Source organism: Protopterus annectens, chromosome 9.part0 (assembly GCF_019279795.1).
Source record: "Protopterus annectens isolate FY-2018-M chromosome 9.part0, PAN1.0, whole genome shotgun sequence".
Lineage (NCBI taxonomy): Eukaryota > Metazoa > Chordata > Ceratodontiformes > Protopteridae > Protopterus > Protopterus annectens.
Genome location: NC_056743.1, coordinates 318281084 through 318304069, shown reverse-complemented (window position 1 = coordinate 318304069; position 22986 = coordinate 318281084). Strand labels below are relative to the sequence as shown.

Below are 22986 nucleotides of genomic sequence, written 5' to 3'. Positions count from 1 at the left end.
AAAAACTCACATTTGCAACCAAAAAACACAGCAAAAAGCTTTTTTTTTGTTTACTTTTGGGGGCTATATTAAATGTTAAAACAACTTTTACAAAGATGAAAGTAGTTCTAACAACTTTTTTCCCTCAAAATTAAAAAGTAATTATTCTGTATAAAAGTCAGTAAAAGTCACATGACAGTCCACAAAAACACTTTTTTCCCAGCTAAAACTTAATTGCACACAATAAGTACATCTGTTAAAATTAAAAAAAGCAGAATTTTTTTTTGAAAGCCCTCAAGAATCATGCTCTTCTGCAGAAGGAAAGCTTTAAAGAGCTTGGCGCTCAAACCATTCTTCTTCCTCATCTCTGCTCATGCTAACAGTTTGGTAGAGTGGAAAGTGTCCTTACATTCTGGAAAGCTGGCTGGCTGTTACATCCTTAGCATTATATAAACCATATAACCAAGGACAACTGCAGCAGTGATCAATATGATAAAAATCCAAAAGAACATCCAGAATATTACACCATCAAAAGTGACTTTTCTGACATAGACTGGGATGCAACCCTATACTTCCAGGAACCTCAGTGCTTGAAATCGCAACCTTATCAGCCACCACGAGGTGAAGAGGATGAGCTTTGGAATTTCTCTGAATTTCAACAAAGCTAAAAATGCATCTAAAAACCCTTCATGATTCAACACAAAGATTAAAAAAAGTTCAAAGAGACAAAATCCTTTCATCAGCATTACTATGTCAGACAACTGGGTCTTCAACATTTTTTTGCATTTTGAACATTGTCTTCCCTGAATTCTGCTAAAATGCACATAATCAAATCAACTGAAGAGTACAATAATTTTCACCATCACTGAAGGCAAAATTTCTTCACCAACAATTGCTCAATACACAACACTGAGCAGAAATAGGGGAGTACCATATGCTGCCGGGTGGTGAATAGTTCAAACTATGGGGTAAAAAAAGACAGATAATTAACGGTCATAAAGCCAAAGTAGCAAACCAACATAAAAATGTAGGGCAATGAAGTAAAAATGAGACAGTGGCGCTTCCCCACCTACCTGTTAGAGAGAGAGAAATTTAAGGAATGGGCAGTGGAAATTATGTGAAAATTATTAGGGAAGATACATTTCTTCAGACATTATAGTTAGTGGGATAAAATGAAAGTAGAGTTTAAAAACAGGGTAGAAATAAAAGAAAAAAAGAGATATGATCAAGAAGTAAATTATTTAGAGGGGCTGGCAAAGGTTGAAGTACTGCAGAATAAGGGACGTCTCATAGAAGAAGAAGAGGTGCAACTGCAGAGTGCTAAAGAGAAAATAAGGAGGTATCTCGATAATATGTGTGAGTTTAGATTTTGATAATAATGCCACAGCACAAAAACTATTAGCATAATGATGTAGCAACAGAAAGTAGAAATGACTGTTGCCAAACTTAGGAAGCTTATAAGAAGAAAAATAACCAGAGATGCTGTAGAGGTATTAGAGATATTTCAGAAAATTTATGAAAATTTGTAAAAAGCAGAAGAATGGGGAAATCAATAACAAGCACAAATGGAAATATTTCAGAAGATTTAAGTATGCCAAAGTTAGAGGGAGATGAGGCTCAACAATTAACATTTAAGACAGGAGGAGATTGAGATAAAAATGGTTACATATAATCAATCTACAGAAAAGTCACGTGGAATAGATTGTATTCCTGTTAAAGTTTGGAAGCTATGATGGAAGAAAGTGATAAGGATCTGGAAGGTTTTGTTTAACGGTATTTTAAAAGGAGGGGAAGCACCAACATTCTGGAAAAAAGCTGTGATGACTGTAATACCTAAAGATGGCAAAGACCCATCAGACCCAGCTTCATAAAGGCCCATTTCAATTTTAAACAATGATTATAAAGAGCGTATGTCTATAAGCTAGAAGAATGGCAAATGTGCTGCCAAATTTGACAGATATGGATCGATCCAGTTTTGTGGAGGGGTTGCAAACATTTAACAACATTAATAGAGCAGTGATGGTCTAGAGGGAAGTAGAATGCAAGAAAACAACACTGCTGTTGGTGGCTCTTGATGCAGAGAATGAAACTGGCATTTAATGAGAATGGCAATGGAAGCATTTGCATTCCCTGAAAAAATAAGATTAGTTAGGAAGACATATGAGGGATCAGAAGCAAAAACTAAAGTGGAAAGGTTCCACTCTGATAACTGTGTCTGAATAGAGGAATCAGGCAGGGGTGTTATCTTTCCTCTGTTATTTGCATTACATTTAGAGCTACTGGCAATGAAAATAAGGGACTCAGAAATTCAAGGATTTAACTGGCATGGGAATCAAGAAAGGTCAGTCTTATTTACAGACAATATTATTTTGCACCTGATAAAACCAGAAAAGGACATCTCGGTGTTGTGGAAAATTCTGAGACAGTTTTTTGGGGGGTATAAAATTAATGATGACAAAACTACTATAGCTGTAAACAATTTACCCACGCATAAATTATTATGGAGATGCAATTAAATGAAGTATTTAAGAGTTTGGGTTAAAAAGGATTCCATTATAGCAGCTAAGTATATGTGGGAAGAGACTAAAAAGACGATACAAAAACTGAGAAACCGGAAATGTATTTATGGATATGTATAACTAGATACAAGCAGGGAAAATGTTTTTAGTCCCTTTAGTTTTATATACAGGTCAGGCATATTTTATTAACCAGAAGAGAAGGTGTGGATATTAGTAAAGAGTTGAAAGATTTTTATCTGTGAGGGGAAGAGGGCAACTGTGAAGTGGGATAAGTTGATGCTTCCAACAGAACAAGGTGGTTTAGGATTACTGATTTGAAGGGATATTTTAGAGCTACACAGTTAAAACTACAAACATAACACAAGCAGAAAGCTATAATTCAACATGGGAAGGATGGTGATGATGACGTGAACCAGGGTTGAAGGGATGATGATGCAGGGGTGAATTTCAAGAAATAAGGGGAGGGATTTTGGATGCAGATCCTTAAGGAGAACAGCTACCATTCAGAATGTCACATTCATAAAGTAGCAAAAAGCATTCTAAGAATTAAGCCAACAGGAGAATGGAGAAAGGAGATTCTGTTGATAGGGATGACTGCAATTTAGGGGCAAAGAGAAGAGACAATTGGGGTGGAATTTACTGGAGAAAAATGGCAAAGGAACCAAGGTATTAGCAGCAAATAACTAGAGAGGGAAAGGTAATAGAATGTGAGAAGCTAAGACGACATTTGGACTGCAAGCTAGAGACAGTCTTCCCTGTCAGGGATTGTTACTTGAGTTCAAGCAAAGAGAAAGCATCTGGGAACCTTCAGTGAAAGATCTGGTCTGGTAGAGTTTTTAGTGGAATCTAAAACAGAAGCTGCTGTTACAAAAGGGAAAATTCGTATAACATATAAAATATTCCACAATAACTACAGGAAGAGAAACTGGATAAGCAATTCACAAGGCAACAATGGGAGGACACACGCATGGCTCTCAAATATGCAACAGGATCTAGAAGACTCAAACTCCAAAGAATTTTTCCTCGGGTAGATGGTAGTGTTGGACATGTGATGGGGAAGAAAGAAGTAACTGGGAAAAAATGTTTTGGAAGTGTAATGAGTGGGCAGATTTAAAAAATTCCCTACAGAATACTCTGTCAGAAATACTGGGTGAGCAAACTGATGTAACTACAGAAATTATTTTTTTTAGCTGGGATACAGGATCTGAATTGCCTAGACATAGTAAGGCCTTGTTAAGTTTTAATTCTGGGGGCTGACAAAAAAAGCAATTAGAAAATGGAAATCAAAGTCTAAACCAACTGTATCTGAAGTAGTGGATATTGTAACAGAGATAAAGAACTGAAAGTGGGATACTTAGAAAAAGGGTAGGAGCAAATTACATAGAAAAAAACTGGAAACTTTGAACAAAACATGCAGAATAATGTTTTTGCAGGAGGACTGAGGTTTAAGGGAAGGCTGGAACTGAGCAATTTATGTAACATTGGATTGATAACTGTATAAAGAATGCACATAATACATAATGTTTGTAACTGTGAACATGCTAACACGATTCGTTTTCGTCTAAATAAAGGTATGCTTGCCTGTGTCTTAAGGGGTAATTAAATAAATGTGTTAAAAAAATAATACCAAAGTAGCAAAGAAGAATATCACGTTTCCAAACGTATACAAAGCATTGGACTCCTTATCTGGTGACAAGGTAGAAAGATGCTGAGGGGTTGGGGTGTCTGAGTTCAGTGCTGAACTGCAGAGATTACACTCAGAGGAATCTGCACTGGGATGCCAACAGAAAATCCCTGCGCACTTTAGTGAGGGTTTAGAGAGGGTATTCAGTCTTCTGCTGAACAGGAACAGAAGATCATAGACATTTCCAATCCAAAAGAAAAAAAATAATTTTTATTATAAACTCTACAGTGGGATGACATGATTTTCTTTTTATCATTCTTTTTTGAATATAAAGCTAACCTTTTCTATGAAAAAGGCAGTGTAATTAAGGCCAATCGAGGAAGGACCTCATCAGCCTAAGCTCCTCTTCAAATGAGGGGTTACCTGTGGGGAAAGGACAGTAAGAAATGTCTATTCTCATCTCTCAAACAAGGACCTCATCACCCTGAAAATCACTTCATACAAGAATGTAAAAATGTAGAAAGACACCCTCTTCCCACAAGTAAAAGAAGGGGATAGAATGCACTCTCATGATGCATGAGTTGAGGACTGAGTGGCAGATGTTGGTCAAACAGTCTTCAGGAAAAAGTACAGTTTTGTACCTACCATAAATGTAGATGTCCGATAAATATGCAACTGCAGTCATAACATATGGGTTGTCCTGCCTCAGGCAGCCCTCGGTCGGCCGAATTCCAAAGTCTGGGTCCGGCGTCGGCTGGTGTCGCCTCCTCTCCGACGTCACAACGGCTGGAGTATAAAGGCATCGGCCGACGCCATTTTCTTCAGTGTTTCTTGCCCCAGATGTCAGGTGCCCTCTTAGGAAGGCTAAATTTGGTAAATGGATAAAAATAATCCCAAACATGCACAATAGTAATAAACAGATACACCATAGGAGATACCCCCAGCTGAAGGGAAAAGGGGCAGGGACCCAAAAAGAAGGATACAGAGGGGTAGGAGGGTGGGAAAATCCGACTGCAGTTGCATATCTATCGGACATCTACATTTATGGTAGGTACAAAACTGTACTATGTCCTTCAAGAATGCAACTGCAGTCATAACATATGGGTTGAATACCATAGCCAAGCTGGGGGTGGATGGAACTATGATAAGGATGGTGTAGCTAAAATCCCCTGCAGGACTGCTGAAGCAAAGCCTGCTCGGGATCTGGAGTATAAGGGCAGGTGGTAGTGCTTGGTAAATGTATGCACGGAGCTCCATGTAGCAGCCTCTAAAATGTCCTTTGTTGCCACTCCTCTTAGGAAAGCTGTGGAAGTGGCTATAGCTCTGCTGGAGTGTGGCCTAATATTGGCTGACACACCTTTTCCATGAAAAGAATAGCAAAATCTGATGCAATGTCCAATCCATTTTGAAATTGTTTGTTTGGAGATTGCTTTTCCTTGTACTCCAGCAGCATAGGCTACAAACAGCTGGTCAGACTTTCTGGTGGCCTTAGTTCTGTCCAAGTAGTAGCGTAGTTGTCTGTGTATGTCCAAAGTATGCAGTAGTTTTTCCCCCCTATTTTGAGGATTGGGGAAGAATGTAGGTAGATGAATAGCTTGATTTAGAGACACCCTGGAAATAACTTTTGGCATGAATGTAGGATTGGTTCTTAGAGAGACTCTGTCTTGATGAAAAATGAGGAAGGGGGGCACTGCCATGAGTGCCTGTATCTCCGAAACTCTTGTTGCAGAAGTGACTGCCAATAAGAAGGCCGTCTTCCATGAAAGAAATTGCATTTCTGAGGTTGCTGCTGGCTCAAATGGAGGAAGAGTTAGTTTTTCCAACACGTAGTTGAGGTCCCATGCAGATACTGGCTGTTTTCTGGGAGGTTTGATATTCTTTATCCCTCTTAGAAACTGTCTTAGCAGAGGATGCGAAAACACTGGAGGGTCACAGTTATATTTTGCTGAGATTGCTGAGGCATGAATCTTTATTGAGGAGTATGAGAGTCCAGTATGAAATAGTTCTGCCAAGTATTCTAATATCTGATGTATACTCAGTAATGCTGTGTCCTGACCCCTTTTGGCATTCCAGATGCTGAATCCCTTCCACTTGGCTGAATAGTTTTTTCTGGTGGAAGGTCTGCGTGCTTCCAGCAAGATCTCTTGAACAGATCTGGAAAAAGAGTTAGGTGTTGAAGTCATGGTAGCCTCCAGGCTGTCAGATGCAATGTTTTCAGGTCTTGATGTACAGTCCTGTAATTGTGTTGCGTTAGGAGCAGGGGCCATAGGGTCAGAGGCCATGGTTTGGTCCGAGTTATGGTCAATAGCAATGGGTACCAGTGTTGCCTTGGCCAGTCTGGAGCTATCAAGATGCCTGTTGATTGTTCTGCTTTGATTTTCAGTATCACCTTGGTCAGCAGAGGCAGGGGAGGGAATGCATAAATTTTTAGAGAATTCCAGCTGAAGGAGAGAGCATCCGTTTTCCAAGCTAGAGGGTGGTGAGTCCTTGTGCAGAACTTTTCCAGGTGATGATTTAAGTGGGAAGCAAAAAGATCTACGTCCGGTCTTCCCCATGTCCTTGTCAGTTGAGAGAAAATGTGAGGGTGCAGCATCCATTCATGTGGATCCATGAAATTTCTGCTCAGATTGTCCGCCAGTACATTGTCCTTGCCTGGTACAAACTGGGATTGTAAGTGTATCTTCAGGCTCAGGGATTTTTCCCAGAGAAGCATCGTTAGTCTGCAGAGGGGATAAGAATGAGTGCCTCCCTGCTTGTTTATGTACCACATGACAGTGGTGTTGTCTGTCCTTATTAGCAAATGTCCTTGCTGTAGTGATTTTTCGAAAGTCTCGATGGTATGTATCACTGCCAACATCTCCTTTTGGTTTATGTGCAGATGTCTTTCCTTTGGCGTCCATAGACCTTGAATGCATCTGCCCTCCATGTGCGCCCCCCATCCATGGTGAGGTGTCTGTTGTAATCATTTGGCCTGCTTGAGTTCTGTCGAAAGACATGCCTTTGTTTAGTTGACTGGCTTGAGCCCACCATAGAAATTCCTTCTGCAGACATGGAATAAGTGGGATTATGTCCTCTAGGCTGTTGTTGTGTTGAGACCATAAGTTTTTTAAATACCATTGCAGCTTTCTCATATGAAGTCTTGCCAAAGGTATCAGAAGGATGCAAGATGCCATGAAACCCAGGGCCTGCAGAATTTTCCTTGCAGTCAGCTGGGAAAGCTTTGCTACGCCTTTGAAGTACTCTGGTAAATGCTGCTGTTTTTCCTCTGTGAGGTAGGCCATTTGGGTTTCCATGTCCAGTTTGGCTCCTAGGAATGTAATCTGTTGGGATGGTACTAATTTTGACTTCTGAATGTTGACTGTGTATCCCAAGGCCTGCAGTAGATGCATGACATCGTCCAAATTCCCTTTTAAGGTTTGTTTGTTGTCTGCTTGTATGAGGCAGTCGTCCAAGTAGGGGTATATTTGAATCCCCTGCTGTCTGCAGTGTGCCACTACTGATGCCAGGCATTTCGTGAACACTCTGGGCGCAGTAGATAAGCCAAATGGCAATGCTGAGAATTGATAATGCTCTGTCCCTGCAAGAAATCTGAGGTATCTTCTTCAGCTCTGTCTGATTGGGACATGCAGGTATGTCTCCTTGAGGTCCAGAGTGACCAGCCAAGACCCCTTGCCCAGCATGGGAAGAAGTTGCTGCAACGTCAGCATTTTGAACTTTGGCACAATGAGGAAAGTGTTTAGATTTGACAAGTCCAGTATGGGTCTCCATTTGTTTTCTTTTCTTGGAACAAGGAACAGTCTTGAATAAAATCCCTGGCCTTGCTCCTGAGGAGGAACCCTTTCTATTGCTTTTATACTTAATAGCTTGGAAACTTGAGTGAGTGCCTCTGCCCTTTGATGATGTGGCAGGTTTGGCATGCCTTGTCTTATTGGTAATGTGTGGAAGTGGAATCTGTAACCTTTGTCTATCAAATCCAGAATCCAATTGTCTTTGGTTAAGATATGCCAGTTTTGTGACAATAAGGCTAATTTTCCGCCCAAAGGTGCTTCTCTTTGAACCTTTGTAGGCGGTATGAAAGTGAAGTCATTGTGATTGTCCTTGTGGTGCAGCTGAACTGTCTGCGCCACTTCTTTGATTTGGAGGTTGCCAGTGGCGGCCCCTGTAAGATCCTCGGTATTGCCCTCTACCCCGGGCACGTCTGCTTTTTCCCCTTTGAAACTTGTCAGAGCCGGGGAAGGACCAATTCTTTGAGGGCCAGTTTCTGCTGAATCTGGGTGGCTGAACCTGAAGGAAATCCTTGACTGTCTGTACTGACTTTGCTTTTTCCTCTATGGATTTCAATACATCTTGTGCAGTAGTACCAAAAAGCTTTTGTTTTTCTACAGGTGCATCCAGTAACTTTACTTTAACATGGTCAGGCAAAGACTGATCCTTCAACCAAGCATGTCTATGTATCACAGCCCCAGTCATAGCTGCCCTACATGAAGCTTCCAGTGCATCATAACCACACTGCAGAAAATGGTTATTAACCTGCTGAGTGTTATGTATATGATCCTGCAGTGCCTTTTTATCAATAGGCTCAGGAGAGGCTAACTTTTTCTGTAAATCATCCAGGAGAAAATCTTGGTACTGAAACATGTGAAAAAGGCAGTTAAGAGACCTCATGGCTAGGGTAGTAGAGGTATATACTTTTTTACCCCATCTCTCCAGGGACCTTGCTTCTCTGACAGCTGGCAGTGGGTTTTTGGCAGAGGAGGAAGCCACTCCCTTGGGGTCCTGTGAAATAGTTGCTAGATCCACAGAGTGGGCCTTAAAAAGGTGCTTGTGAGTGTCAGGGACCCTATAATATCTGTCCGGCTTGACAGGAGCAGGAGGAAGAGAATCAGGGTTGGCACTGGAGTCAGAGAAAACATCATCCAAAACATCCATAACTGGAGGGATAGCCAAAGGTCTGTGCTGGAGAAGCTTGAGGAAAGTACGAAGTCTTTTCCTGGAGTCAGAGAATTCCTGACCCTGCCATTGAAAATGTTCCCTCATGGAATGCAGGACTTCCCCAAATGAGAAATCCTCTGGAGGGGAAGCAGAGGGAATTGATTCCTCAGCATCAGAGTCCTCGTAGGCCTGGAAGGGTTCTTCTTGAGTATCAGAATGCTCAGAACCCCAGAGGCTTCATCCGAGGAGAGGTCGTCCGCCTGCTCAGTTCTAGGCCTTTTCTCTGCAGGTGGCTGAGAACCCCTGTCCGGATGTGGCTGAGACCCCCTGATAAGGGAAATAAGATCTGCAGCCAGAGACATGATCTGCTTATCAGATGAAGGGGCCTGGGCAGGTTTAGGATGGGCCTTGGCCTGACTGGCGGCCTTAGCAAGTGCAAAGGCCTTGATGGACATGGATACAGGAGGCCTAGCAGCCCCACGTGCAGGCGTTACCTTGTCCACAGGAATGGTGTCGGGTAGATCCAGAACTTCGGTTTCCGGAGGAAAATCAACAACCGGCACCGGAGAGATCTCCGAGACCGAAGGTCGTGTTAACGCTGTGTCGTCGGCCTGGAGCAGTAGATTTACCACTTCCGAAGGGACCGGAGCGCTAGCAGAGGGTTTAGGAGTAACATCGGTAGTGGAAGCGGGCCGAGGATGTCTGTCCCGGTCCTTGCGTTTTTTAGCAGATTGGGTTGTCGGTTGATCTGACGGCATGATATACGCAAAAGATTCACCGAAGAAGTCCTCGGCGAATTCTGCCCGGCGCCTGAGAGTGCGCTTATTAAAGCAGGCACAGGCCGAGACGTCATGGTCTGGGCCCAGGCAAGGAAGGCAGAGAGAATGGAAGTCCTTATGAGGTATTTGTTTACCACAAGACAAACAATTATTAACTTTCTCAATTTGTTCTGACATTGGCTGAGGCAAGAATAAATGCTCCCCAATGGGGTATTTAGCTTTTAGATGACTTCGGTACTGAAAACACAGGAGCTGACCGACCGGCACTTGCGAACTGCTTCTGCTTCGGGCACCGTGCGGCAAGAAAGACTGAAGAAAATGGCATCGGCCGATGCCTTTATACTCCAGCCGTTGTGACGTCAGAGAGGAGGCGACACCAGCCGACGCCGGACCCAGACTTTGGAATTCGGCCGACCGAGGGCTGCCTGAGGCAGGACAACCCATATGTTATGACTGCAGTTGCATTCTTGAAGGACATCTTTTAATGCCCAAAATCTGTCAACAATGAGTAAAGTCCAGTTGTGTAACGTTTTACAGTAACAGAAGATGCCTTTTCCTTCGCTGTTGCAGTATTCCTTACACTTAGGATACCCTGGTAACCCAAAGTCTGGCCAGTATACAAAAGCCTACTGTTGCTTTAAGGTGCACTGACAGCCATACGTATGCTCCTCACACAGCATAGGGCATAAAGGTGACATCCAGATGTACCATACTCAGAACTGATTGCCCCAGTAGGAACACCAGTTCAAGGAAAACCAAAAGGTAACCAAGTACATCCAGGAAAGAAAAGGGGGAGGAGGGAGGGAGTGGATAGTACAGCAGTGAAGGAAAGGACATCTGCTGTTATGGTAAGATTTTACATAACTGTACTATGTTCTTCCATTCACTGGTTGCAGTATTCCTTACACTTGGGAGAGTGCCAAAGCTCAAGAAGAAACTTGGGAGGAGGAAGGACCAGTACAGCCTTCTATGAAGCCATGAAAAATGGCCCTGACAAAACCAACTCTAGTTCTGGAGATTCCATCCAACTTGTAGTGCATGGTAAAAGTATGCAAAGAAGTCCAGGAAGCTGCTTCAGGAATAGAATTAGTATCCAACCCCTTGAAAAAAGCACTAGAAGAAGCTGCAACTCTAGCAGAATGAGCCTTTACAGAAGAAGGAATGCTGTTACCATGAAAAACAGAACAAAAGAAATAGCCTTTGAGATCTCAGAAGAAATAGTTTGCTTGGATACAGCTAATCCTAGGGACCTAGGATGAAAAGAAACAAACAACTGATCAGATTTTCTAATAGACTTGGTCTTATTCAAATAAAATCTGAGTTGTCTATGCACATCCAAAGTATGCAGTACCCTCTTACTGGCAGACTGTGGAGAGGGGAAAAAAGTAGGCAAATGAATAGGTTAAGTGACAACTCATTAACCACCTTAGGCATAAAAAGTACTAGTATGCAGAGACACTCTGTCCTTATGAAATATCAAAAAAGGAGAAGCCATAAGGGCTTGAAACTCAGAAACCCAGCTGGCAGAAGTAAGGGCCAACAAAAGAACAGTCTTCCAAGAACAATGTTGCAAGGAAGCTGAAACAGCAGGCAATAATGTAGCCTGAGTCAACTTCTCCTAAACATAATTAGGATCCCAGGAGAGAAGCTTCCTTGGAGATCTAATATGAAGAATGCATTTAAGGAATTGTTTAGCCTCAAATCTAGAAGCTAAAGGAAGACAAAGGCAGACAAGCACAGACAGCTGGTAAGTGAGCCTTAACAATGAATAGGCCAAACCAGCATTGAACTCACACAAATAAAAAAGAGAACCAAAGGAAAATCCACAGTAAGTGGGTCCAGGTTATGAGAGAGACATCAAACAGAAAACATCTTCCATTTGGATAAGTAGGATTTCCTAGTAGTGGGTTTCCTGGCCTCCTGCAGGACCCTTAGCACGTCCTCAGAAAAAAAAACTATGTGGAATCAAGATCCCATCACCCACAGTGTCAGTTGAAGAGTGGACAGGTGGGGTTGGATGGGAGATCCCTTGCCTTGTGTGAGTAGATCCACCCTGTGAGGTAACTTGTGAAGACTGCCATTGGTTAAATACAGAAGAAGAGGGAGCCAATATTGTTGTGGCCCAAAGGGAGTCACCAACAAGATTTTGGGAGCTTCCTGTTGAATTCTGAACAGGACTTTTGGAATGAGAAGGTGGTGAGGAAATGCATACAGAATCATACCCTTCCAAGAAAAAGAGAGGATGTCAACCTTCCAAACCAGAGGACATGGGACACTGTTACAAAACAGAGGAAGCTGTCTGTTCAGATGGGAGGCAAATAGATCTACTTGAGGAGTGTCCCACTGGTGGACAAGGTCCAGAAACACATCCCTGTGAAGCATCCATTCATGGGGCTGAGTTAAGGATATGCTCAGAGGGTTTGCCATAATGTTTTGACCTGAACGGTTGCAAACTGCCTGAAGAGTCGCTTGGTACTGGACAGCAAGATCCCATACCAGGACAGACAATTGGCAAAGAAGGTAAGATCTTGTTCCTCCCTGTTTATATACCACATCACTGTGGTACTGTCTGTGAATACCTTGAGATGCCCTGGAGAGAAGAGAGGATAAAAAGCCTGAAGAGCCAACCAGAAGAGCTCTTATCTCTTTGACACTGATGTGCTCCTTCTGCTGAACAGGAGACCACACCCCCTGTACCTTTAGGGAGCCAAAAGCTGCTCCTCCATCCCTCGTCTGAAGCATTTGTGGACAGTTCCTGAGAGGGAAGAGGAGTATGGAAAGGGAACCCTGGATTTAAAGACAACTGCTGGAGCCACCATACAAGTTTCTTCTTGAAAGTAAGAAAGAAAGAAAGAAAGAAAGAACTACAAAGTCTAGAAGATGTGCATGTTGAAGCCAAACTGACTTCAGAAACCATTGAAACTTTCTCATGTGGAGTTTGGCCAGCATAGGAATGGTGAATGCCATGAAACCCAGAGTCCTCAGAAACACACTGGTTGTAATGGAGGCCAGAGGAAGAAGAGTTTGAAAGAAGGAAATGAGAGTTAAGATCTTTGGAGGAGGCAGGTATGCCAGGATAGGCTCCATCTGACTCCTGAAACCTGGACAGACATGATCCTGAGTAGGAGTCAGAAAAGACATTTTGAAGTTTATTGTGAACCCCAGGCTCTGAAGAAGGGAAATGGCAAAATTAATATTTTGAAAAAGGATCGTTCAAGTAAGGACACATTTGGATCCTTCCTCTGAAGCCTGCAAAAAGCAATCACAGGAGCGAGGCATTTGGTGAATACCCCTGGGGCAGTAAGAAAGGCCAAAAGGCAAAGCAGAGAACTGAAAATGCCAGGAAGCAACAAAGAAATGCAAAAACATCCTGAAGAGGATGACTCGGAATATGGAGATAAGCATCCTTGAGATCCAGAGACAACATATAGCCTGAAGGAGCAAAAACTGAGTCTGAAGGGACAATACCCAAAAGATGTTTAGTTGAGAGAGGTCTAAAACTGGCCTCCAAGTACCGTCTTTTCTGAGTACTAGAAACATTCTGGAGTAAAATCACATCCCCCCTTGGAACACAGGTACTTCCTGAATAGTACCTTGAGTCAAAAGGTCTCAAAGAACCTCTGGGGAAAAAGGAAGCTGTTCCATAGGAGACTGAGGAATGCCCAAAAAATGGGGACAGGAGTTCAACACCATTAAATACCCCTGCCGAATAACAGACAGAACTTAAGAATCTGGAGTAATCTGAAGCCCAACAGGAACAGAAAGAGGAATGCAGCTGGGAAGAGATTGATAGTCATACAGCACCTGGTTTATCAGGAAAGGAAGACTTCTGAGTCCCTGAAGTCTGAGTAGCCTTAGCAGGAGGAGCCCGCTTGCCACTGTTTTTGCCCTTAATTGGAAGGTGAGATTGCCTGCGAACAAAGACTGTCTTGTTGGGGTAGTTTTGCTGAAATTTAGTAACAGGAGAGAAAAACACAAATTTGAATTCCTGTAAGGCCTTTCCTTATCCTGGAAGGACTTAAACCAGCAGCTACTTCCTCAAACAAATATTTACTATCAAGAGGAGCATCCATCAGTTTCGACTTGGTACCCATCAGGTAAAGGTTGAAGCCTAAGCCAAGAATACCTCCTCAACACTGAACCAAAAGCAACAGCCCTAGAAGGGGGCATATGCTGCATCGTAACTACACTTGATAGAAAGACAAGTGACTTGACAGGGAGTCCCTAACAAGGAAAGAGCAGTTGTTTTACCCTCAGAGTCTGGGAGATCAGAAATAAGCTAAGTCTGAGAAAGGAGCGCCAACACATACCTGGACATGTGTGTTTGATAATTAATAGCCAAAAAGCCAGGGTAGCTGAAGTGTAAACCTTCTAACCTAGCCTTTCATGGTTCTGCTATCTTTATCAGAATGCAGTAACTTGGGCGAAGGAAGCAATTGAGAGGGCTTGTCAAAAGCTACAGACACCCAGGAGGGGTCATCAGCAGGACATCTGTACAAAGAAAGTTACAGTTCTGAGGCACACTATAAAACCTATCAGGCCTCTTGGCAGCAGACAGAATCAGGAGCTTTAGAGGCATTGGAAAAAAGCATACAACAAAGCAGCCAAAACAGGAGGAATAGCAGAAGGCTTCGGAGATTTCATCTGCAGCGAATCATTGTACCTCTTATGGATTTCAGAGCCCACAGCACAATTCCATTTAAAATATTCATTCATCCTAGACACGGTGTCCCCAAAGGGAATTTCTTCAAAGGGAGTATCAGGACTATTAGATTCCTCTTCCTCTGACCAACAGTCCAAAAAAGAAAGAATTTGGGAAAATAAGCAAGGGATTCCTCATCTGAATCAGACTTCTCCTCTGGGGAATCCTGTTTCCTGGGCCTTTTAAGGAGAATAGAGGACCAGGGGGTTTGAAACAGAAACCCCCTGAGGTGGTTTTAATGCCATTAAAAACATTAAACAAACCCCGAGTAAAAACCTGCCACTCACTCTGTGGATCCCTAGGAGCAGGAGAAACAGGTTTAGTTTTCTGTTTCTTCTTTAAAGGAACATCTGCCCTATAAAATTTAGAAGGCTCTGACCCAGGATGGCATTCAGTAACAGTAGTAGGAACTTCTTCTCTAACTAAAATCTGTGGAACACTCCTAGGCCCTTTGGCAATAATAATCATGCTTCCCCCTGAATGGCAATAATAATCATGCTTCCCCCTGAACATCTGAAACGGACACCTGCCAAGCCTCATCAGACATTTGGCAAGCCAAATCTTCACCAGCCTCCAACCTGGTCGCGACAGTGGAATCAGGCAACAAAGCTGGGTGATGTTCCGGGTTCTTACTGACTTAGGGAGAAGTACCTGGTGAAGGCTGGACAGCAGAAATTCTGGTCTTAGTTTTCTAACCTTCTTCTCTAATGCCTGATCCTCGGGGCAGGAAGTTCCTTCCATAATACACTAAGCAAGAAGCTTAAGGAGCTGATTCCCAAGATACAAAGCAAGGGAAGAAAGCCTACTACACAGGGTCTTCGGTAAGAAAGCCTGACAAATAGAACAGGTTGCATGGTATTGAGAGGCTCCCAGGCAAAATAAACACTCAGCGTGGTGGTCTTTATGGGAAATCTGTCTCCCGCACTGGCATTTACCCTTCCTGGATGACATTAACCCCCAGAAGCAACAAAAAGCCACGAAAATATAAAACCCCAATGAGGTACTTATCTGCAATGGCTTGGTACCAGCAAACAAGACATAGGCATTCAAACTGGCGGCAAAGAAGTTTAGAGGATAGTATGTCTGGAAGTCACCTTTATTCTCAATGCTATACTAGAGGCATGCATGTGACATTCAGCGTACCTTAAAGCAACAGTAAACTTTTATATACTGTCCAGATGTCAGACCACCCAAGACAGGGAACTCCAAATGTAAGGAATACTGACTGAGGTATGACCTATACAGACAGCAAAAAGAAATAAGGAGAAGGGGATACCTAACTTAGAGTGTAATGTCATGACATCCAGCAGCACAAACTGGTCAAACTTCCAAGAAATAAGCTAGAAAATATAAAAAACACTGTCAGAATCAGAAGAATCAGTTTCTCAGATGAGTAAGTCCAAACAGCTGACCAGCACAGAGTGCCTTCACAGTGCAGTCAATACATTACTTTAGCAAGGATCAAGGATAAGTACACCAGCACTGTATGTCAGCATGGATAAGACAGTACAGAAAATATGGCTTAACATATATATTTTGGCCATCATCTGCCAAATTCTATATGAAGTACAATACAAATAAACCATGCTACATTTACAGTTTCCAGCTTATTAGTGTGTATACAAAAACAGTAAGTATTACCAATGATGTTTCCTTGTTGTAACTCCAAATTTGGCAAGGCACTCATAACAGTTTGAGCCATCACACCATGGTGGTTCCTTAGCTAGCATATCTGCAACAACACAATAGTGAAAGTTGAACAGGCATTCTGTAACATCAAATGCTGATCAATGTTTACAGTAAAAATGTTCAAAGAAGCAGGGAAGAAGGGATTTGTGCTCTGATCACCAAACAAACATTTTTAGATTACTAAGCTTGCATTATCTACCTTTGACAATTCAACATCTTGCTTTTAGTGCACAAACTTTCCAAAATGAGGAGAAGGCAAAATACACAATATTACTTCCTTTTACATTCTCCTCCACATGATACATCAAGTATTGATATCAAAAACATTAACAACAAAACCAAAGACTGTGTGGAGACACTACAAGAACATATTAAAAACAGCTGCATTCTTACCATAATTGTTGACCCATAAAGATGGCCAGGTCCTTTAAGATGGACCATCAAATGCAATTCAGCATCTTTTTTGGAAGCTCCTGCACTCAGGGATGTAACTGCATCCATGGCTAATCATTCCATGTAGATTAAGTGCTCTCATGTTATGTGACTACCAGTTCACCTCTAGTCATCACCATGAACTACCTTCTTGGAAATCAACAAATAATGAGGATTTCATGAGGAATTGCACTCCTAATGATACCAAGTGATACACTACTAACACATGTATTACAAGAAGAAGCCCAAAGCCAACCTAGACTGGGAGACCGTGTACAAGCAGGAAAACAAAGGGAGGGTATCTCTGACCCATCAAGTAGACTGACGTGTCTACATATCAAAGACCCTCCTTGATGGGTCCTATGACTGGATAGCATACCACAATAAAACCACAAGGAAATAAAGAGCTGGAGAGGCACACTAAGACCAGCATGACAGCTAACCTTCTGAAGTCTAACCAAACTCATAGATACTTCTCGGAGAGTCCTAACTCTAGGAAGAATACCAAGCAGCAAATCGCAGGGGAAGACAAATTTGGGAGAACACACCAGGGCTAGACTAATGGCTCATAGGTTGGTACGAGGCTATCGGCCCTAGGGCCTATAGAAGCCTAGCCATAACAATTCCCTGGCTATTGCTTCCATGCTATTTACTTCCCTGGACCCCTGTCTAGCAGATGCTTATCCAAAAAAAACTAAATTCCAGGGCCATGGCAAAAGATATAACCAAGGAATACAAGGAAATGTTCAAAAGCCACAACAGGCCCACTCCCCTGAATCAGGCAGGCAAATGCTGCATAGAGTGCTGTTCCATGATGACCGGACCACACCAGAGCCCTGAAACAGGATACAACACTCAAACACACAGGTCAAGGAAGAACCTTAATATTGTCTTACCCATAACCATCCCCTCCTAAAAAGGGAGTGCCAGGGGATGAACTACAGGCCTCTCAGGACCTTAGCCACCTAAAACATGAGGAATTGCCCCCCTCCCCAGTGAGAGAGGAACACACTCGCTTCCCATCCCATACATACTTCCCAAGATGACCACGATAGGGACTTTAGGGAAAATCAATGACAACATCTCAAGAAGGAGGCAAGGAAGGTAGGAAGAGGGCAACATCAGTCCCCCCAATCTGCAGGACCTGGGAACTAAACAAAAAGAGGGACACTGGTTCACTTAAAACCAACACAGCTGCCAAGCATCACAACATAAGGATTTGCCCCTCCCAAATTGAGGAAAATTAGTTTCCCCCAGATGGGATGGAAAACAACCATCACCCAGAGGTGAGACTGACTACTAGGAATCAAGCGTAGGTTCACCTAAATATTTGTACCAATGCAAGGGGTGCCATACAGGGAACAAACTGTAGCCATGTGCTAAGCCAGAACTCAGTTGCATCATTGGTGTCCTAGGACTATGACCTGGGGTGTATGTAAACATTCTTTCATCCCTTTCAACAACTAGATCTGCAAATCTCAGTGGTAACACTATTATGTAAAGCGGGAGAATTCATTTGAATGATGTTGGGAATTTGTTAAAATGAGGATGTTGTGGGTCTGTCGAGGCTAGGAAACTGAAGCTAGATTCAAGAAATATGGCACCTTCTTCTGGATTACAAACATAACCAGTAGGTCTATAGATATAGATGCCGCTGCTGAAAAAGTTTTTTCCACCAGTTGGACTTCCCCTGGTAAACAATGACAGACAGACAGCTAGATAGACAAATTTCTGATGTATCCCCTCAAAGGAATTAATGTGGGTTAATGGTTGGAGTTATCTAAAGTTTTCTCTCGTATAAACTTTTGTTCTGAAAGAGCCCCAGAGAACACGGATTATTTTCTAATGACGTTATTGCAGCCAAGTGTTCCACTATACACTACTTGCAACAGTCTCACAGTTTTATGAGCTGCTCGAGTACGAATGTGAAAAAGGGTTGAAAGCTTCCTCCGAATTTTGCACTAAGTGGAAAAAGGTATCACAGACATATGTCAGATGGCTGTGGAAGGAGTGTAGGACTATATTAATGTCTTAAAGTTAGCAAGGAGGGCTACTTGAGATGACCAGATTTTGGCCCTGGGATCAGAGAAAAAGCAGCTGCCATAATTATTTTCGAAGTCCAGCAGCACAAGACAGATGAATGACCACTTATGAACATAAGAACCACATAAATTATCTATACTTAAATCTCTTTTATAATATACCTTGAGGTCATTAAGTTTAGCTGCAAGTGGACAAATGCCCATAAAACTGACTTCCAGAGTTTCTGATGTTTCCATTTCAAGCTGGTCTCATCCTAATGCCAGAGATTTATTTATTAATTTATTTATTTACTTGCATTTGTATACCAGGAAGGTTCACTAGGCCAAAAGTACCCATTTTCAGTGCTGGCCTGGACAGAAAAGCACCACCAAGATCTATACAATACACACATTTGATTAAAAACTCAACTGGCAGATACCGGTTTTAAACAGTAAACATTTTTTTTAACAAAGTAAGAAGGTAGTGCAGCTGTACATACATTTGACTACTGACAGTACATATACACATAGGTACACAATTGGAATATTATCTAGGGATGAGTGTGAAGTTTGAAGGTAATATAGGATGGAGGTAGGAAAGTAGGAGTAGTAGGAGAGACAGGTTATAGGTTGTGAGGAACTAGCACATGAGCACAGCCAGTGGGAGGAAAGGTGCTGTCTCAAAGATTTTTTTGAAGAAAGAGGCACTGCTAGTGGATCCAAGACAAGGTCAGGGAGAGTTCCATAGTCTAGTAGTGGAAAAGGAGTGGAGCATTTGACCAGTGGAGAGGTTAGGTTTTTCTACTTGCAAAAGCAGCTGATTTTCAGAGCAGAGAGGTCTATTACAGTGGTATAGTGTAAACAGAGTAGAAAGGGCAGGGCAGCTGGATGGACTGAATATTAGTTTGTGAGCAGTTGTTAGTTGTATATGTATGTAAGATGATGAAGTTCTAGCCAGTTTAGTAACTGAAAAGAGGCAAAGTGGTAAGATGGGTGTTATCCATGAGTCTAGTTCGCATTTAAGACTGGCTTGTATATTGGTTCATAGGTGGTACCAAGCTAATGGCCTGGAGTCTTTAAAAGCCTAGCCCATTGAAGTGCCCTGGCATCGTGCCGCCCAACGTTAGTTCCTAGTGCCTCTATCAAGTAGAGCCACTGGAGTGATCCCCAGGGTGAACTTTCTATTACCCATCCACTCATCAAGATTTCTCTTGAAGAGGGACAGCGAGGTGCTCTGCTTGACATGTATGGAAGTCTATTCCAGAGCATGGGCAGACTGGGTGAGGAACCTGTCCCTCTAGCATGTTCTGTTGATTGTGGTAATGAGGTTGAGATCTCTGGAGTGTGCGGTGCAGAGGGATTGGGATTTCTTTAGATGTAGCATTTCTAACAGAGCTGGGTCACACATGGATTTGTAAGTCGAGCAGAGATTGCCTCTAAGTAAGTGATATGAGACAGAGAATAGCTGGAATCTTTTGAGTCTGTCCGTTTAGGACATTTGTTTAATGCTTAGGATCCTCTTCATGAGGTACTTCTGTGGCCTCTCCAGCTGTTGCAGGTGTCTAGTGAGGTACATGCCAAATGGGGCATTAGACTCGATGATTGGTCTAATGAGGGAAGAGTAGAGAGAGACGATGACCTCTTTCTTCTTGGATGCAAAACACTTGGTAATGAGATATGCCACATAGGATGACTTTCTGACCAAAGTGGCAATGTGGTGGTTGAAGGCGAGGTTGCTGTCAACCTGCGTCCCCAGATCTCTTATAATGCCTTCAGTGTTCAGTGGGTCCCATTGATGTGGTAATTAGTGGGAACTGAGTTTTTACGAAAGGGGATGATGACGCATTTTTTGGCATTAAGCTTAAGGCCATGGTTTTGACACCAGTCACTGGTCTCAGTGAGGCCTTTCTGTAGGACGCCTGCATCACTTGGGGAGTTAATCGTCTGCGAACTTGGTCAGCCAGAGTCCCTTTGCGTTGGCCCGGACTTCTGAGAAGTAGATGCCAAATAGGAGAGGACCCACGACCGATCCCTGTGGGACTCCAGTAGTGACTGGTTGGCAGTCTGACATGGAGTTTGCTACTTTCACACTGTGCATTCTATCTGTGAGCAATTTGCAACTCTCCTAGTGATATAGGGTTGATGCCTAGTTTGGTGAGTTTATTAATAATTCCCCGAGTGAGGAATGGTATCAAAGGCCTTGGCCAGATCGAGGTAGGCTGCATGCACTGCCTTACCTTTATCCACAGCCCTGGTGACCAACTCTAAGAGGTCAACCAGGTTGAGCAGGTACGATCTCCCTTTCACAAAGCCAAATTGCATGGGGTCCAGAGTTTGGAGATTTCCTATATCTTTGTTAATCAGGTCCATGATGATGCGCTCCATAGCTTTACATATCAGATTCATCAGGCTAATGGGGTGATAATTCCCATGGTCTGTAGTTGCTCCCCCTTTATGGAGAGGGATGACTGTAGCAGTGCACCATTCGGTAGGGACAAAGTCTGAGGTGAGGCTATGACTGAACAGGACAAACAGATACGCTTTCAGTTCGCTTTGTAGTTCATGTAAAAAACAGCCAGGGATATTATCGGGTCCCATGGAAGCTGTATTCTTGGCCTTGGACAATGCAGCTTTAATCTGTGCTGCAGTAATGCTGTGTGCCTGGCATTCTTCCGATACTGTGATTGGTCCTTTAAAGTTGGCACTGAAACGGTCGGCCAGTATGTTGGCAATATCTGTTGGCTCAGTATAGAAGGTACCATTGTGCAGTAACTCAGAGCAAATCTGGGTATTGCTGTGGAGGTTCTTGATATAACTACAGAAGGCTTTGTGATTGTTTTTAGTGTCTGTCGCAATTCTGCCTTCATAGTTGGCTTTAGAGGATTTGATGAGGGATCTCAACTTTTTGTTGAGGCTAATAAGGGAGTTTTTCCAGTCTTGAGACTTCACCTTTTTCTACAAGTTTCTTCCTTCTGTTGTAGAGTTTGTTAATGGCAGGGGACCACCAGATTGGCTTCCTTTTTTTGGGGGAGGAGCGTCTTGGTCCTGTTGGGTATGGCTAGTTCCAAGCATTTATGTACATGTTCGTACAAGTACATTGGTGTATGATTTGGCAGTCATGCAGCTATTTTCCATTGGCATGGGTGCCGTGCAGTTTAGCCACCTCTGTTTTTAGGAGTCCAAAGTTAGCTTTGGAGACGTTTTTCAAGGTGGTTACCTTTGCGGGGGGTGTGGGTGAGATGTGGATTTCCATGGTGATTAGTTTATGGTCGGATCTGACCAGGGAGGGATTGACTACTGGTGTAGAGCAACGGTCACCCATGTTGGTAATAACCAGGTCAAGGATGTTGCTTCCTTTAGTGGAGGTCAGAAAGAGCTGGTCCCGGACATTGGAACTGATGAATTCCAGGAAGCGTTGGACCAGCGTATTGGTGCTTGAGTAGTTTTCCCAGTTGATGGAGGGGTAGTTGAAGTCTCTTAGTAGGACAGTGTTGGGTTGGACGTTGATAGATTCCAGGGTGCTTAGGAACATGGAGTGAGAGTCTAAGAACATGGTTGGGGACCTATAGCAGGTTATGACCTGGATCGCCGTCTTACCCAATGTTAGTTGTACCTGAAGTATCTCAGATGTGTTATGTTGGGCTACTAGTCTGTAGGTGTGCATATCCTTTATGAATATGTAGACACCATGGCCTTTGGAGCTTCCGTCCATGTTTCAGGGTTAAAAGATGTGGAACGAGTTATAGCCTGGTAGTGCAGGGGTGTTTTCTGCCACTTTAAACTAGGTCTCCATTACAGCACAAATGTCGATGTTCTCCATTTTGAGGAGTGCTTCGAGCGAGTGCGTCTTGAGATTTAGACGTCTAGTGTTGAGCAGCATGACCCTCAGAATGTATTTATTTACAACTGTTATGGTGGTAATTTGGTCTTTGGAACACCACCTAAAAAAAGGCACTATAGGAGTGGCAAGAGCCTTAGCCACCCAAGGGTGACAGATGCAGGCCGTCTCTGGCAAAGCATCGAGGTCCGTCAGTCATGTCATCCCAAGCAGACAGATACTTGATCCCCTTAGAATGACACCATAAACTTAGCCAATTGTTGAAGTCAATCATTTTTTGTTTGTACCGCGTTATCATTCTGGGTGACGGTAGGATATTGCTCAGGGCTAGTGTCATACCTGCCTGGGCCACATAATCTCAGAGCTCCACCATGTCTCTTTCCATGTAGTCCAAGGAGATGCATCTTGGGTCATTCACACCCACATGGGCAATGACAGAGTCATACTTGTACTTGCTGTAGAGTGACCTGA

The 22986-nt window shown here is 43.0% G+C and overlaps 1 protein-coding gene across 1 annotated transcript in view; it reads right to left on the bottom strand.

The window, feature by feature from the left end:
• ANKFY1 (ankyrin repeat and FYVE domain containing 1) overlaps window positions 1-22986 on the bottom strand; it is a 1799901-nt gene that overhangs the window by 79252 nt on the left and 1697663 nt on the right. Inside the window, exon 27 of the mRNA XM_044082101.1 lies at window positions 16177-16267. Coding sequence (XP_043938036.1) covers window positions 16177-16267 — 91 coding nt within the window. The remainder of the gene's footprint in view (window positions 1-16176; window positions 16268-22986) is intronic.